General features: G+C 37.1%; 1 protein-coding gene across 1 annotated transcript in view; it reads right to left on the bottom strand.

Annotated features, from left to right (window-relative positions):
- Positions 1-15,539, bottom strand: part of LOC145989868 (alkylglycerone-phosphate synthase-like) — a 74,734-nt gene that overhangs the window by 41,191 nt on the left and 18,004 nt on the right. Inside the window, exons 3-6 of the mRNA XM_083125333.1 lie at positions 14,746-14,882; positions 14,213-14,362; positions 13,033-13,184; positions 2,530-2,666 (exon numbers count right to left, since the gene is read on the bottom strand). Coding sequence (XP_082981459.1) covers positions 2,530-2,666; positions 13,033-13,184; positions 14,213-14,362; positions 14,746-14,882 — 576 coding nt within the window. The remainder of the gene's footprint in view (positions 1-2,529; positions 2,667-13,032; positions 13,185-14,212; positions 14,363-14,745; positions 14,883-15,539) is intronic.

Here is a 15,539-nt window from a genome sequence, read left to right on the forward strand (position 1 = left end):
ATCAAATCATCAGGAAAGAAGGATACGGTACAATTTAGGTGAGGGCAAATTTGGAAAACATTTCTATAACATTCACTACCTCCATATTCCCTCATTTGTTTAAAACCATCACTGTAAAAACTTCTCTTATAAAAACCCTATATATGTACAATTAAAATGTTAAAAAGACACCCACCTGTTATACTTCCCCATGCTGACTGTTGGTTTCTTCCTCGCTGTATAGAACGTGACTTCGAACTTGACATGACGTAAGCAGGAAGGGAAACAGGAGGGGGAGGTTAGTGAGGAGAGAAACGGCATGCACACAACCTCCTGCATACAGCGAGGAAGAAACCAACAGTCAGCACGGGTAAGTGTAACAGGCGGGTGTCTTTTTAACATTTTAATTGTATATAGGATTTTTATAAGAGAAGTTTTTACAGTGATGGTTTTAAACAAACGAGGGAATATGGGGGAAGTGAATATTGTAGAAATGTTTTCCAAATTCCACCCTCACCTAAATTGTACCATTTCCTTCTTTCCTGGCGTTTGAGATGATTTGACGTGGTTATGACATATTTCTGGTAGCCGAGAAAAAGAACCTGAAGAAGGGAACAGTTGTTCCCGAAACGTCACATGAAATAATAAAGGGTGATCCATAAAGAACGCCGGATTTGAAGTTGCTATAAATGAAATTTATTTTTGAAAAAAAAAGCACAAAACACATACCATTCTCTTCAGGAGATATTAAGGTTTAAACATGGAAAACAATATCAGGCATATGACCTGCCCTACTAGCCCTACACGCAATCACTCGGTCCATGAAATTCACCATGAGCCGATCACACATTTCCCCATCAAATGTGTTGAGGACACATCAAATTTCTTGCTTAAGTTCCAACAAATTTCGGGGTTTGTTCTGGTAAACTTGTAACTTGGTGTACCCCCACAAGAAAAAGTCACATGGTGTTAAGTCACAAGATCGAGGTGGGAAGGTTTGGTCTCCTCGCAACGAGATTATTCTGTCCGGGAACTTCTCACGCAGCAGATTGATTGTTTCTTGTGAAGTGTGGCAAGTTGCGCCGTCTTGTTGGAACCATACATTTTCAATGTTCATTTGATCCAAACGAGGCCAAAGAAAATCAGTTAGCATTGCACGGTAACAAATTCCATTCACTGTCATAGCATTTCCTTCTTCATCTTCAAAAAAGGACCGACCAAACCCCCACTCCAAATCCCACACCAAACCGTAACTCTCTGAGGATGCATTTCCTTTTCCTGAAACACTCTTGGGTACTCAGATCCCAATATTCGGCAATTCTGCTTGTTTACGAACCCGTTTAAATGAAAATGAGCTTCATCGCTGAAAATGATGCGCTTTACGAAACCCTCGTTCTCTCGTTCCCTTTCAAGGATCCAGTCAACAAATTGCTGTCGTTTTCCATGATCCGCTGGTTTCAGTTCCTGCGTGCAAGTGCAGATCTTTCGTCAAGATTCTTTGCATTGTTGTTGGCACCATATGCAGTTCTTGAGCACGACGGCGATACGATTTTGCAGGACTCACACAAACAGAATCATGCACAACAGCAACATTTGCTTCACTCCAGCGACTTCGAGGGCATCCAGGGCTTTTGATGTCTTCTGTTGATCCAGTTTCTTCAAATTTCTTGATCAACCTATGAACAGTTGATTCGTTTGGTGCATGAAGATGACCAAGTATCGTATGGAGTTTCCGAACAGTTACCGCGAAACTTTCACCATTCTTGTAGTGCGTTTTGACAATCAAAACTCGCTGTTTCTTACTGTACCTTTCCATGGCGTTAGCAACACACACAAACAGTAGAACAACTGAAACGCTTCTCAACACAAAACCTCAATGATAACTGATGACAACATTCACACCAACAATGCTGCCAACCAAACAAAAAAAATATGGCATCCTTTTCAAATCCGGCGTTCTTTATGGATCACCCTTTAGATACTCTCTACACGTAAGTACAAAAGTTTTGTATCTTTGATTAATTTATTGAGAATACGAATTAATCTATATAAAAGTGAGTAAGTTGCACACATCAGAAATTATGAATAGAAATGGCAGCTTTAACAAAAAAGCAACAATGGATTGCTATATTAGGTTCAACACCAAATACACTATCTATACCAGATAAAATTGTGTCTCTTGGAAGGCTGTTTCTCCTGTAGTATGAAGTACAAATCATCATCATTTGTACAGAATCAATGAAGAAATGAAATATGCCAGGTACAAATGTGCAGAAAATCATTGCATTTTTGTTATTTAGACAATGGGTTCTACCCCAGGTTAACAGTTGCAATAGCTGAGATAATCCAGTTTCCACAAGGCTCTCAAAAAACAAACTTGACATGAAAAATAAAAGAAAAATGGCTGTCACACAAACAAAAAATCAAAGTATGCCAATTTCGAATTATCAGAGTAACATCACACAATAAATTAGAATATTTAAAAATAGTCAAGTAGCTAGGATTGATCCAATTTACAAGGAATAGCCTACATGCAAAAACATTAGTTACCTAGAAAATTCATGCGAGTCTGGCTCATGTCCTGTAGTGAAGCCTTCCTTCTGAAGCTCCCTCTCCAGATCTTGTCCAATGATCCCAGACTCACAGCACACAACCAGGTTCTGCTTGTCCAACCACAGAATTCGATTCTGCAATGAGGCAAATTAACATTGTCAGACTCGCATGAAAAGCAAACCAATTTAAAAATATATTGCATACTCTCTTTCTTAGTCAACAAAATAACTTCTTCTAGCAAAATTCTCTACATTTCAGTAATTGTTGCACACATATTTCACTACTTATGTATCTGCTATTGGTTCTGAAAGAGATTTTCCCTATAGATACAGCACCACGCATCTGTTTTATTAATTACATTATGAATTGGACAGTTTAATCAGTAGGCTATTTGGTAACGGTCAATATGATAGAAATATTGTGTACGAGAAATCTTGCGTTTCTGCATTGCTAACTTAATAGTTTTGTCAAATTAATTTTGAAGGCTCACTGGCTTCATTCACTGAGGATACGACATCTGTCACAGAAATGGTAGTGTGTCACTTCTATGTTAGTTCCTGGGTGGGAGCAGTTCCATTTTCTCCCATCTGGCGGCGCTGGTGTGTGTTTCTTGGCTTGTGTCATTTGCTGTGCTTTCTGCTGGCAGTTGTTTTGGTTTCAGTTGCTTGGTGGTGATTGGGGGGGGGCTTGGGTCATCTGTTGCATTGTGTGGTTCATGTTCTTTGGGTGGGTAGAAGGGGACCAAGCGAGGTGGATGCATTTTTTCGTCTGGGGTTTTTTGAAGAATGGAATGCTAGGTAGGGTGTGCTGCTTTTTCTTGGATGACGTCACGGTTTCCTTTGATGGTGTTTTCTATGAGGGAGCTGGGTGGGTGAAGTATGGATGTGGAGGAGATGGGAGTGATTTGTGGTGTGGAGGTGTTGTGAAAGACGTGATCCTGGTGTGCATTTCTTTGACATTTTTTACATGTTCCTCAGCCCGTTCTTGTACAGTGTGCATGGTTCTGCTGATGTAGTTGCCGTGGAATTAGCATGTGGCTTTGAAGACACCAGGGGATGTGAGTTTGGGTAGATAGTAGTTCAAGTTCTCATTTATCGGAAATTAATCGGAAAAAAACTATCAAATTAGTAATGCGGAAATACGTAATTTCTTGTACACAATAGTAAAACCATGATGATAGAAATATTCTTTTTAGTATCACAATGTGCCATTTTTGTGAATATTAAGCAGGGCTGAGCTGGCACAGATGCCAATGTATTGGTATCTGAAAATATTGGTTGGAACTTATTTTCCGATACAGTAGAATAGGTAAGACAAGAAACTCCTCACGACCTCACGCCCAAGCCATACGTAGGGGAAGGATGCACAGAAGCAGGGTTGGCAGTGAATACGGGCCAAATGTCTATGCAGAACGAGAACACAAGAAAACTAAGCAAGAAGATCTGGGTGGTATGGCGGTAAACATACAACGGAATGACCGTGTTCTGCTAAGATGGAATCAATTTTGAACATCTTCAAACGGGGTTTGTTAATTTTCACCAATGAATACAATTCTGGTTTGAACATGTGTGCATCAAAGGGGGTGTTGTTTTGAACAAGCCACTGAATCATAATGTCTTTTCGGGAGGAGGATAAAGGTGCAGGATTTATATGTATGTTATGGCATGAGGCATTGTCAACAACAACCACACTGTTTCATGTCAAATTTGAGATCAAATTCTCCCCGGACCCTGTGGCTGAGTGGTTAGCACATCGTACTGCGATGCCAAGGGCCCCGGGTTCGAATGCTGCTCGGTCATGGTTGTTTGTAAATGTCCATTCATCAATTTCATCAATCATCCCCATCTTCTTAAATTAGCCAAGAGGCACAAAACGCGAAGTAAAATAAAATATATCAAATCAAAAAAAAAAAAAAAATTTTGGGCCTTCATATCATGGTGGTAATCGCCAAAATATTTTCCAGATTTGAACATTAACCGCCAGCATGTACAACAATTACACGTTGCCCTTTAGACACCGGTGCTTTGACGGCAGCCGTGGTTCCATCCACCCAAGCTTCCTTCTTTGTTGTCGAGCTGTGAAAATAAGTCCGTCAACATAAACAATGGGTCGTCCTTGTCGATGAAAGATTTCTATGGCTTTGAGGTACGATGAACGTAAATTTCTTATTTCGTCCTTTTCTATAAGCAATTGTCTATTATTTTCCGCTTTTTTCCACTTAAACTCTAGGTCACGTATTATCTTGCACACACACCAGACACTGCCTTGGAACTCTATTCTTTGTTTCAAAACCCTTCGGATACCTTCCCCGTCCGTAAGGTGAAATTCGTGCACAACATGCCTAACAACACACTTATCGAACTCGTCTATATAACTTTTGATTTTTCGGCAAGGTCGTGTTTTATGGGGCGTATGAAAGTGTTTCTTCAACGTAGTGCATGCTTTACTTTCTATTAGTACAATTCTTCTCACACTGCTGAATGAAACACCAAATGCGCGAGCCACCCTTCTTTGCAACTGGTTTTCGGACATACGAACTCCCACCTCGTCTTTCATAAATGCATGCGATTGGCTGTGGATTACTTTCTGTCCACCGAGTTTACTTGATTTCTCTGAACAGCAAGCTTCCATGCTAGCAAGTGCACTGCACACAAAACAAACACACACTTTAAATGAAGACAGGCAAGTCGATCACGTTGTTTCTCGGTGCTCACACAACATTTATGACGTTCAGCAACCCTGCCTGTGTGCACGATAAGGGAAGTCCGCGCATGCGCTTGCCGCGTTTCCGACCCAGCACATCGGTGGGAGAGTTTCTTGTCTCACCTCTTGTACTGTACCAGCCGATACTTTTCTGGTGTTTTCATCTTTCACAGGTTTTTAAAAAATGTTGCTACCTGGAAATTGTGCAGAATTACAAGTTTCTTTTTAATCTGCACCAGATTTGCGTGAAAACCTGGATTTTATGATTATATAACATGTATTTTAATATTTCTGATGTGTTTCTTTAATATTTCAAAGCAAAACTAGTGCTAAATTGATACATATAATTGGAGTGGAATATTTACACACTAATCAATATTTTGAACAACTTTTAGTTATTAGAATGCATCAGTATCAGTGGAAATCGGTAAAAGTACCGGTTACGGTTCGCAGTGGTGTCAGCTAAGCCATAGAAAATCTTTTACTGATTCCCCCCATCAATACAGACACCAATACTTGGAAATTGTAGCAAATCAAAGTAGTCCTGATTATTTATAAATGTTAATGCACAACTTCTCCATTGGAACTACAACACAGAAATCTACCAAAGTTTTGCTTTAAAATAGTCATCATTTCACATGAGAGAATTAATAACAATGCTGTTGCAAAAAAAAAAAAAAATTATGAATTTGCAGGATATTTAGACTGCAAAAAATGTTGAGTGGCAATTTTTGCAGACTCCACAAGATCCTGAACTCTGTAAAACTATCATATTATATCAATATATTGGGATTCGTTTCAACTTAGTCCTAATATTAATATTATTCATATCCCTGTGAGCATCCATGTGCTTTGCATCATGCCATGTAGGCATATAGGGGGCGTGAAGTTAGGGCTCCACACATGTGGCTGCCTTTACCCCACCAGAGTTTCTTCCAGGTACCTACTTTATATAACACTGGGTGGGCACCAGAGCCACTTAAACAGGTGGAAAAAAATTCCGGTTCTTCCCTGCCGGGGATCGAACACGGGTCTCTCGCATGGTAGTCAGATGTCCTAATGACTGAGCTACTGCATATCCCTTTATTGTACAGTAAATGTCTAAATATGCATTTTCTTTTTCAAAGGCACATCATACTTCAGACAATCGGCTACATGCATTAAGAAGACTAATGAGAACTTTAAGGTTTTCATGGAACATTTGCTATGTATACAGTTTGTGTCCATTGGGAATCAAATCTGGGGTCACTTGATTACTACACGAGAGTATAATCACTTTGTCATTCACAGTCACTTGCGAAAAATCAGAAACTCTGTGCAAATAAATGCATACATGATTTTTTTTTCACAGAGTATGGCTAACTTTTAGAGCTGCCTGCTCTAAAAGTGAGGCATCAAATATTACTAAAATGAAGCTACAATATAAAAATCAAGGAAAACTTGAGAAGGTAAAAAAAGAGGTGTGAAAACGTTGTTTTAAGTACGCTTTATGCACAGAAAGGCTAATCAGGACTGGACCTACAGTTTAAAGTGGGATCTGAACCGCTGTACCATGTGCCTACACCAGACATCGAACCTGTGGCCCCTTGAAGGTGTGAAAACATCTGAACATGATACCCACAAGGATGTTTAGACCTTTTTACACATAATTTAATTTTCCTCAATTTTCTGTGATCATGCCAGTGGGAAATGTTGATATTTTATTGTTTGCTGGGTATTTTATTTCATTTCTGGTGAGTTTGAACAGTTAACAAAATTAAGTCTCATTGCTCCAATTATCTGATTACTTTAGACCCGAAACATCAACTATTTCTTACTATGACTGTACCACCAATGCTAGTTAATATTAACGTTTTGAAACTTTCACTGAGGATCAAACACAAGACAGTTTGCCCCAAAAGTAAGCCTGCAACCCATTTGGTAATGTGAAGGCTTAGTCATGTGATATGACAGTAACTCAGGAATGAACCTCATACTTCTAACTTGATGTAGTAAGAGCTGAAAGTAAGAGTAACAGAACTAATTTCCTTCTTTAAAAAAAATAAAAAAAGGAGGCCACCACCACCTGGACTTGTTTGGAATTATTTTCGCAATATTGTTACCTACTCAAAGGCATAGAACTTTATTTGCTTTATTACTTTCTACTTTAATATGAAACTTATGTTTAAACATTTTTCCTACTATGGAAATGTATGTGCACCTGGATTTCTCTGCAGCAGCCGAAACCAATGAACATCAGATGATCAGGTGACAACAGTGTTGGATTATAAATTATGGATGCTTGAGTTCCTGTAGTTTACGGTTATTACAAACATAAGAAAACAGTTTTTCGTTGTGACGTTTCAGGAGAACACACGCTCCGTTCATCAGACATTTATTTTCATTTTGAAAATATCTTTAGTCAAAATGAAAATAAATGTCTGATGAAGGGAGAGTGTGTTCTCCTGAAACGTCACAAGAAAAAACTGTTTTCTTATGCTTGTAATAACCGTAAACTACAGAAAAATAATTCTACAATGCAAGCAATGCGTACATACAAGAAAAACAATTAAAAATTAACCAGTAGTACATAAACACGAGTTACTCATTTAATTTTAAACACATGTTACCATAGCTTAAAACAGAATTGAATAAGCAAAATTTACGCATTCCAATGATGTATATTAATCCAACCAACTGGGCCAAAATGATGTACGATTAAAAGATGTCCATGAAGCGCACAATCGCTTTGTTATTTATCTACATGGTTTTATTAACTGCAAACACCGTTTTACACAATCCGTGCTTTCACTATTCACTCCCATTACCGATATTTCCAATCAAGCAAACAGAATATACAAAATATAAAGGTAACCGAAATGTAGAACAGTTACCTTACGTGTTTGGTTACCTTCCTTTGGGCCACCCTGTATTGCGTGACACTGTTGTGCAATGTTCAACAATAGGTTATTAGTAGCAATAATAATATCAATACATTAATGCATGAACAGCTTGAAAATCTATAATGGTATGCAAATGACACCTCTCAGAGCATGGGAAAATATTAAGATTTACAGTCAACTCTTGATATATAGATTCAGGAATATATTTCTTTATTTTGAATACAATGTTAATATTTTTTTTAAAAAAAGCAAAGCGTACAAGGGCAAAACTATAGGAAACAATAAATAAATTCAAACTCCCTGTAAACTCTCACAGGGCAATTTATCTTACAACTTTAAAAAGGCTGATTTTCAGAAACTGTACCAAATATTATCTGCTGTTAACTGGGAGATCTTAAAGCTTTCCAATGATGTTAATAGAATGGTAGACATGTTTTATGATGTAATGTACGAATCTCTCGATAAATGCGTCCCTTTAAGACACGTTAAAGCACCGAAATATCCTAGCTGGTTTACGACTAGTATAATTAAGAAAATTAAATCAAAGGCGTACCACCACAAAAAGTGGAAACAAAGTGTAGGGGACCCAACTTACCATGCTAATAAATTTAGAGGAATTAGGTCACTAGTAAAAAAAGAAATATCAGCTGCATATGATAACTATGTATTAAATGTTGAAAAGAATATGCAGGATGCCCCTTCTCTCTTTTGGACGTATATAAATAGTAAAAAACGCGACAAACCAAAACACCCTGTTTCTGAGGATGGTGAGCCCCTACCGAACGTAAACGCGGTTGCAGAAGAATTTGCGAAACACTTTAAGTCTGTGTACACAGGCAATGGGTCCACGTATAATATTGAAATTATGACAGAGCATCCACAAAGTAGAGTGCTAGACATACTGAATATTCAAGAAATCAGTAGAAATGAAATCGAAAATGCTATCAAAAAGTTAAAACCAAAGAAGTCCGCTGGACCTGATAAAATCCCACCATACATTTTCAAAGGTTGCGCTGATGTTTTAAAGGTTCCTCTGTCTATCATCTTCAACTTTGTCCTATCATCTATGCAGTTTCCTGATAGATGGAAAGTGACTGCTATATGTCCAATCCAAAAGTCGGGTGAAAACAATACAATACAAAACTACCGTCCTATTTCTATTTTATCCACTCCTGCGAAAATACTAGAACAAATACTATACATGCATATTTTTAACCATGTGAAAAATTCCATATCCGAATTTCAACATGGATTCCTACCTAACAGCTCGATTGAAACAAATCTTGGAGAGAAATTGCATTATACAAGTACAGTATTAGACAAAGGGGGGCAAGTAGATGTGATATATACTGATTTCTCAAAAGCTTTCGACACAGTAGACCATGACGTACTACTGAGTAAACTAGGTAGCTTTAATTTGTCACACTCCCTACGAAAACTCATGGCGTCGTACCTAATGAACAGGCGACAGTATGTTACCTACAAAGGCTCCTCATCCGATGAATTTTTGGTGAGCTCGGGTGTCCCTCAGGGATCCAATATCTTCTATTTTTGTTGTTAATTAATGATTTACCCGAACATCTGATTGATTCTCGCAAACTCCTGTTTGCTGACGATTTAAAGTTCTACAAAAGAATAACAAGTGCAGACGATTGTGCCTCCTTACAACGCGACATAAATAGGTTGAGTGCGTGGTGTTCGTATAACAAACTTTCCCTAAATGTTAAAAAATGCTTCTCTGTTACATACACCAAGCAAAAGACGCCTATAGATTATCAGTATAAAATAAATAATGTTAACCTTAAGAAAGCGGAAAAGGCAAGAGATCTAGGAATACTTTTTGATTCTAAATTAACGTTCACCTATCATCTGGACAAAGTAATAAGCGAAGCGTACAAGCTTGTTGGATTTATTATTCGCACGGGCAGGGGCTTCAGAAGTACACAAACACTAAAAATATTACATTATTCTCTAGTGCGTACAAAACTCGAATTTGGTTCTGTCATATGGAACACAGAAGTTCAAAAACATACAGCAAATTTAGAACGTGTACAGTCAAAATTATTGCGATACATGAAATTCAAACTGGAAGGCGAATACCCCAGGTTCGAATCGTATACCAACTTAATAGAGCAATTCCATATGGACAGACTTGACCACAGAAGGACAGCCCGAGACCTTATGCTACTTTGGAAAATTTTTAACGCCAAACTTCGATCTCCTCTGTGGCTTTCGCAATTCAAAATACGCATTCCGAACATAAAAACGCGACCCAAGCATGGAACCTTCTATGTGAGCAAAGCGCGAACAAATATCATGAAAAGGTCACCTATTTGGAGAATGAGTGCGGTCTACAATGCTATGGAGAAAGAGAATAAAAGCGTCGATTTGTTCACAATGTCGTATTCCAAATTCAAGAAATCAGTTATGAATACATTGGCTAGAAAAATAGATGGAAATATGTTATGAAACTCTACAATATTGTTATTCTATGTATTGTATAAGAAATTGTACTATTCTATTACAGTGTGAACTCTGTAAATTGGTGTAAACCTGTTGAGTTCAATATAATAAATAAATAAATAAATCAAAATGGTTCAGAATCTTGGCCAACTGGCCCGTATTTATACTCTTTTTGTCGTCACACACGACTCGTATCAGAACGGAAATCATACATGCAAAACTGTGTAAAAACATTAATATATAATAATAAAATGCACAGAAGACACAGTATCAGAACGTGCATTTTGCAATTAAAACATTCTTTAAGTATGCTATACTTTACAAGAAAACTATAGAAACTAAAAATGTGACGTCAGCAACAAGATTAATATATACAAGGTGGGGTTGTGTACTTCAGCATGCTGATGTCACTCAAACATTTTCAAAATAAATAAAACATAGAAAGAAATTGAAATCTGTAGCACAAACAGAATGTACATTACACAAAAACACTAGCATAAATTATCATGTGCTTAAAATTGTTCACGGCATATGTCCTTTCGTTTCCACCAAAAAGCAAACACGTCACAAGAACTTCTGACGTAAACTTTACACATTGAGTAATGTGTTCGTCTTAATCACACACAGATATGGCACCAACACAAAAATTTAGCACGAACACAAGGGCAAACTTCTTTCAACTAAAAGGAACACTGTTCACCAGTCTGTAGTGGAAAAGTAACTTGCTCAACATCTCGACACAACCACAGGGAGGTCCCAGGAAGGACATGTCACCTGACAATGTGAGTTGTTTTCTTTTTCTTAAGATTCTAATAAACACCTATCAATAACCATTTTTTTTAGTATGCCTTGAATTTTTATCATCATGAGAACATGATGTTTTTCTTTTTCTTTTCCAAATGACAGCTCTCTAAAATTCTATAAATAAAAAGCTTGTGGTCCGATCATCATGAAATTTAAATACAGTGCAGGTAGAAAGCTTTTGAATGCAATTCTTAATTTTCATTTTTTTTACGTAAATAGGCCAAAAAAATGTTCTTACGGATTTTATGAAAACTTTTTGTCCTACAAATATGATCTTGGTCTTGTTTTGAGGCTCTTTGCAGCTGGTTTAAAAACTTATTACTGTTGTCAATTCACGAAATAGATTTTATACAGATTTTTATTCAATGGAGTTAATACATTTGTTGAACTTGGCAACACCTGTAACGCTATTCCTCGCTCGCAAAGGAATATGAGTCAGATTGTGTGCAATTCGTTATTCGTTTGTTTCCCTTTTTTTGGAGAAGTAATACATCACCAGGCCATGTGAATATGGAAAGAGAAGGCTCTCGCATGGCTTGCGGAGCTCTCTCTCTCTCTCTCTTACACTGGCAACGGTTGGGTTCACATATTGCAGTTCTACCTTGAACTGGTGGAATCTGTCTGTGGAGGTCATCATCTGTGTACTGGTAGTATTATTAATATATTTAAGTTTAATCTAAGATTCATATTACTTCATTTAGTTAATTAGTTTCATTTGTGCACTATTTAGTTATGCTATGTTTAATGCTACCATTATGCAGATGGTCCTTTCAGAGTTGACCGATATCCACTAATCATGTTCATTTGTATCCAATTAGATTTATAACTTCCCTATTCAAAATTGCTGATTAATAATATATTTTCCACGTAAGAATAATACAGAACATTGATCCAACCTTAATACGTAATGGGAAACACAATCTGATTCCGGTACATTTGTTTGGTCTATATGATGTTTGGTTATATTTGTAAATTGAATGATTAATGTCAATCAGATAAGTTATGCTAAATTTGTTACTGGAAAATTTCTATTGTTAAAGTTACTACTGTTGTATGCGACAAATTTCTAGTAGTCGTTTCCTCAATAAATTGTTAAATATACTATTTACTTTTCGTACTTCCCACAAAGGCCTCAGATTCTGCTAAATATTCTAATAAGTAAAGGTAGTTAAATTGTCAGCCTGTAGTATATATCATTGTAGAGGACTAGTGGTATAATCCAAATCTAAATTATATGAGAAAATACTTGGGTGGTGACACACCGCATTAGTGACAAGCCACAGTTTCCACAGTTGCTGTAGTGACAGCATGCCGAATAGAATAAGCTGAATTTTGATGTAACTCGTTTGTACGTAGGTCTACTGTTTAATTTTTAATTGGGAGTCCAAACTCTAGTAGCTATATAATTTTTAATCTGACAGTCATACCATACACAAGAAGAGCACTACAAGTAACCGTGCAGCAGTGGCCTCCAAAATAAATACAAAACAAACATACACACTAAGTGTTCCACAAATAAATGAGTACTTTCCCTGTCAGTATATTTTTAAAAAAGTACCCAGATTCACCAAAAAGTTAAGTACTTGTATTAGGTTCAAAAGTGCTCATTTTAACTACTTAACATAACATGAAGTTGTTTTCTCCTTACCATCTGAGAAGTGTCCAAGGATGCAATCATTCTGTTTTCCTCAGGAGGACACACAACTGCCTTCGAAACGCTGGTTCCTCCACCGAAAGGGATGATCACAATATTGTTTGCATTTGCAAGGTTCACAATCCTCACTACTTCGTCATGTGAATCTACAATTGGAAACAAATGTGTTAATAAATAGTATTCACGAAATGATTGTTTTTTTCTTAATGATCATAACAAGTGCATCAGAACCAAAGCTTTTCTTAATATGGGGACGTAAGCCCCTTGCAAAAAAAAAAAAAAACCGTCATTTAAGACAGTGAATTCAAACAATAAACATTTTGGAGATGGAATCCTTATCAAGTATACCATAGAAAAGCTAGTTGTAAAACGGCACTCAGCACCACAGAGGATTGTCCTATTCAGGTAATGAAAATGAAGAACTACATAGAATATATTCCATCAAGAAGCTAGTGCAAGTTAAAATATAATGTATGTTCTATTCCCAAATTCTGGCAATTACAAAATCCACTTTAGTTTTCCACACCTTTTCCAGGTTTGGAGATATATTCTCATAATTCCCCAAGTCCTTCACTCAGATGGATTTCCTTGCCTTTTCCCTGTTTTACAGCCAGTCATAATTTATACATACATTTTAACTTTAAACTAATACATGCTAATTGATTGATTGATTAAATAATTTGCTTTACTTTGCTTTTGTGCTAGTTTTGGCTAATTTGTAAAGATGGAGATGAGTGATGATATTATGAAATTGATGAATGGACACTCACAAACATCCATGCCCAGGCCTAATATTCGAACCTGGGACCCCTGGCATCATAGCACGTGAGATAACCACTCCGCCACGGGGACCGGCTAATGATATAGAGCACAGCCTAACATTAATATGTGAGCCTCCCTGAAGACATAGCGGTAATGCTACTTCCTTGTAATCAAGGGATCCTGAGGTTGGTGAAATCACATTGCATAATGATTCAGATCCCACTTTAAGCTGTAGGTCCAATCCTGATCCAAATGACCATAAAACAATTGAACTTGGACATTAATTCAGAGAAAATCAATAATTATGTTCCACAATATGGAAGGAAAATGCTGGAATTCTCCAACCACTTACAGTAAAATGTTTTCAAAATAGCTTATCCCATCACAATCACGGAACTTAAATATCATATACCTGGCCATATCACAACATCTGGTATCCGTGGAAACTTCCCCTCACGAAGAATAAATATGTCATGCAGCGTATGGCCATGAGCTCTGACTAGTCTATCAATCCCAGCAATGGAGTGAGCTATGCCTAGGCTCTTGACTGCTGACAGGAAATCTGAAAGTATTACAAATAACTTGTGAATACTGAAACTGCATATTAAGTAAAAACAGTCTCTGCACTAGCTTAATCCATATAGGTATTAATAACAACATTGACAACAAGACTATGCATTTCTCAGGGTTCTATTTAAATCAAAAACAAAGAAGATAAAATTAAGACCAGTATTCCAACATTAAAAAAAAAAGATTCTAGATAAAAAAATTCCATCATAAAATATAAACTCAATTTGAGGTACGTAACCCTTCCTTCTTGACATTACCCAAATGATCCCAACAAGAATCCTGTAAGAAATACAACATGTATGCTTTTAAAGATCAACTGTAATTAGTAAAACAAGATAAATCAAGGTGTACATGTACGTGTGCACAAGCACTCACCATTTTGAATTATGGGCACTGGAAATTCAGAGGCATCTGGAAGTGGCTGTGGTACTTTCCGTACAGACAAATCAACATTGAAAGTGTCCTTCACCCACTGTGTGAAGTAAGGTAACGATAATGATCCAATCGGGTACCTGGAAACACATGGAACAGTTTACATTCATTCATGCACTCTACCTCATAACTAAATATTTACATCAGATGCTCAACGAACTTGCCGACAATTGTGATACTTTCATTCCCTTCTGTTTCAGTGATGATGTATGAAAAACGTATAATGGCACATATATTACAGTAAAACCTCTTTAATCCGGACAGGCGAAAAAAAAATGCAAGGTTTTAAATGTGGCTAGAAGTCAACAACTGCATTTGTCATATTGCTCTGTAACGGCTAAGAATACGTACATCCAACGTCCATGGGAGAACTTCCCAAAGAAAAGGCAGTCAACCACTGAAGAAATTCTGTTTCCCGCCGACTTTCAGGAAGAAGCCGCATTGACACAGGAATACCCTTGGCATATTCTCGTAAAACTCTGGTCACTATACGTGGCCGTACAAACATGACACTTTCCCATAACAAGACACTTTCTACTGTTCTTTTAGGTTATTTCAGTTAATCCAGTCAACTTATCCTCCCCATTAGTCTGGATTAACGAGGTTTTACTGTATTCTGATTTAATGACACACATGAAAAAGAAACACACGAACATTAAAAAATGATTACTGGACTCGTTATTAAAAAAAGGCAATGTAAATTACCATTTTGGAACTCAAAACATGAAAAGAAAAAA

This window comes from Lepisma saccharinum, chromosome 7 (assembly GCF_977018435.1).
Source record: "Lepisma saccharinum chromosome 7, izLepSacc3.1, whole genome shotgun sequence".
Lineage (NCBI taxonomy): Eukaryota > Metazoa > Arthropoda > Insecta > Zygentoma > Lepismatidae > Lepisma > Lepisma saccharinum.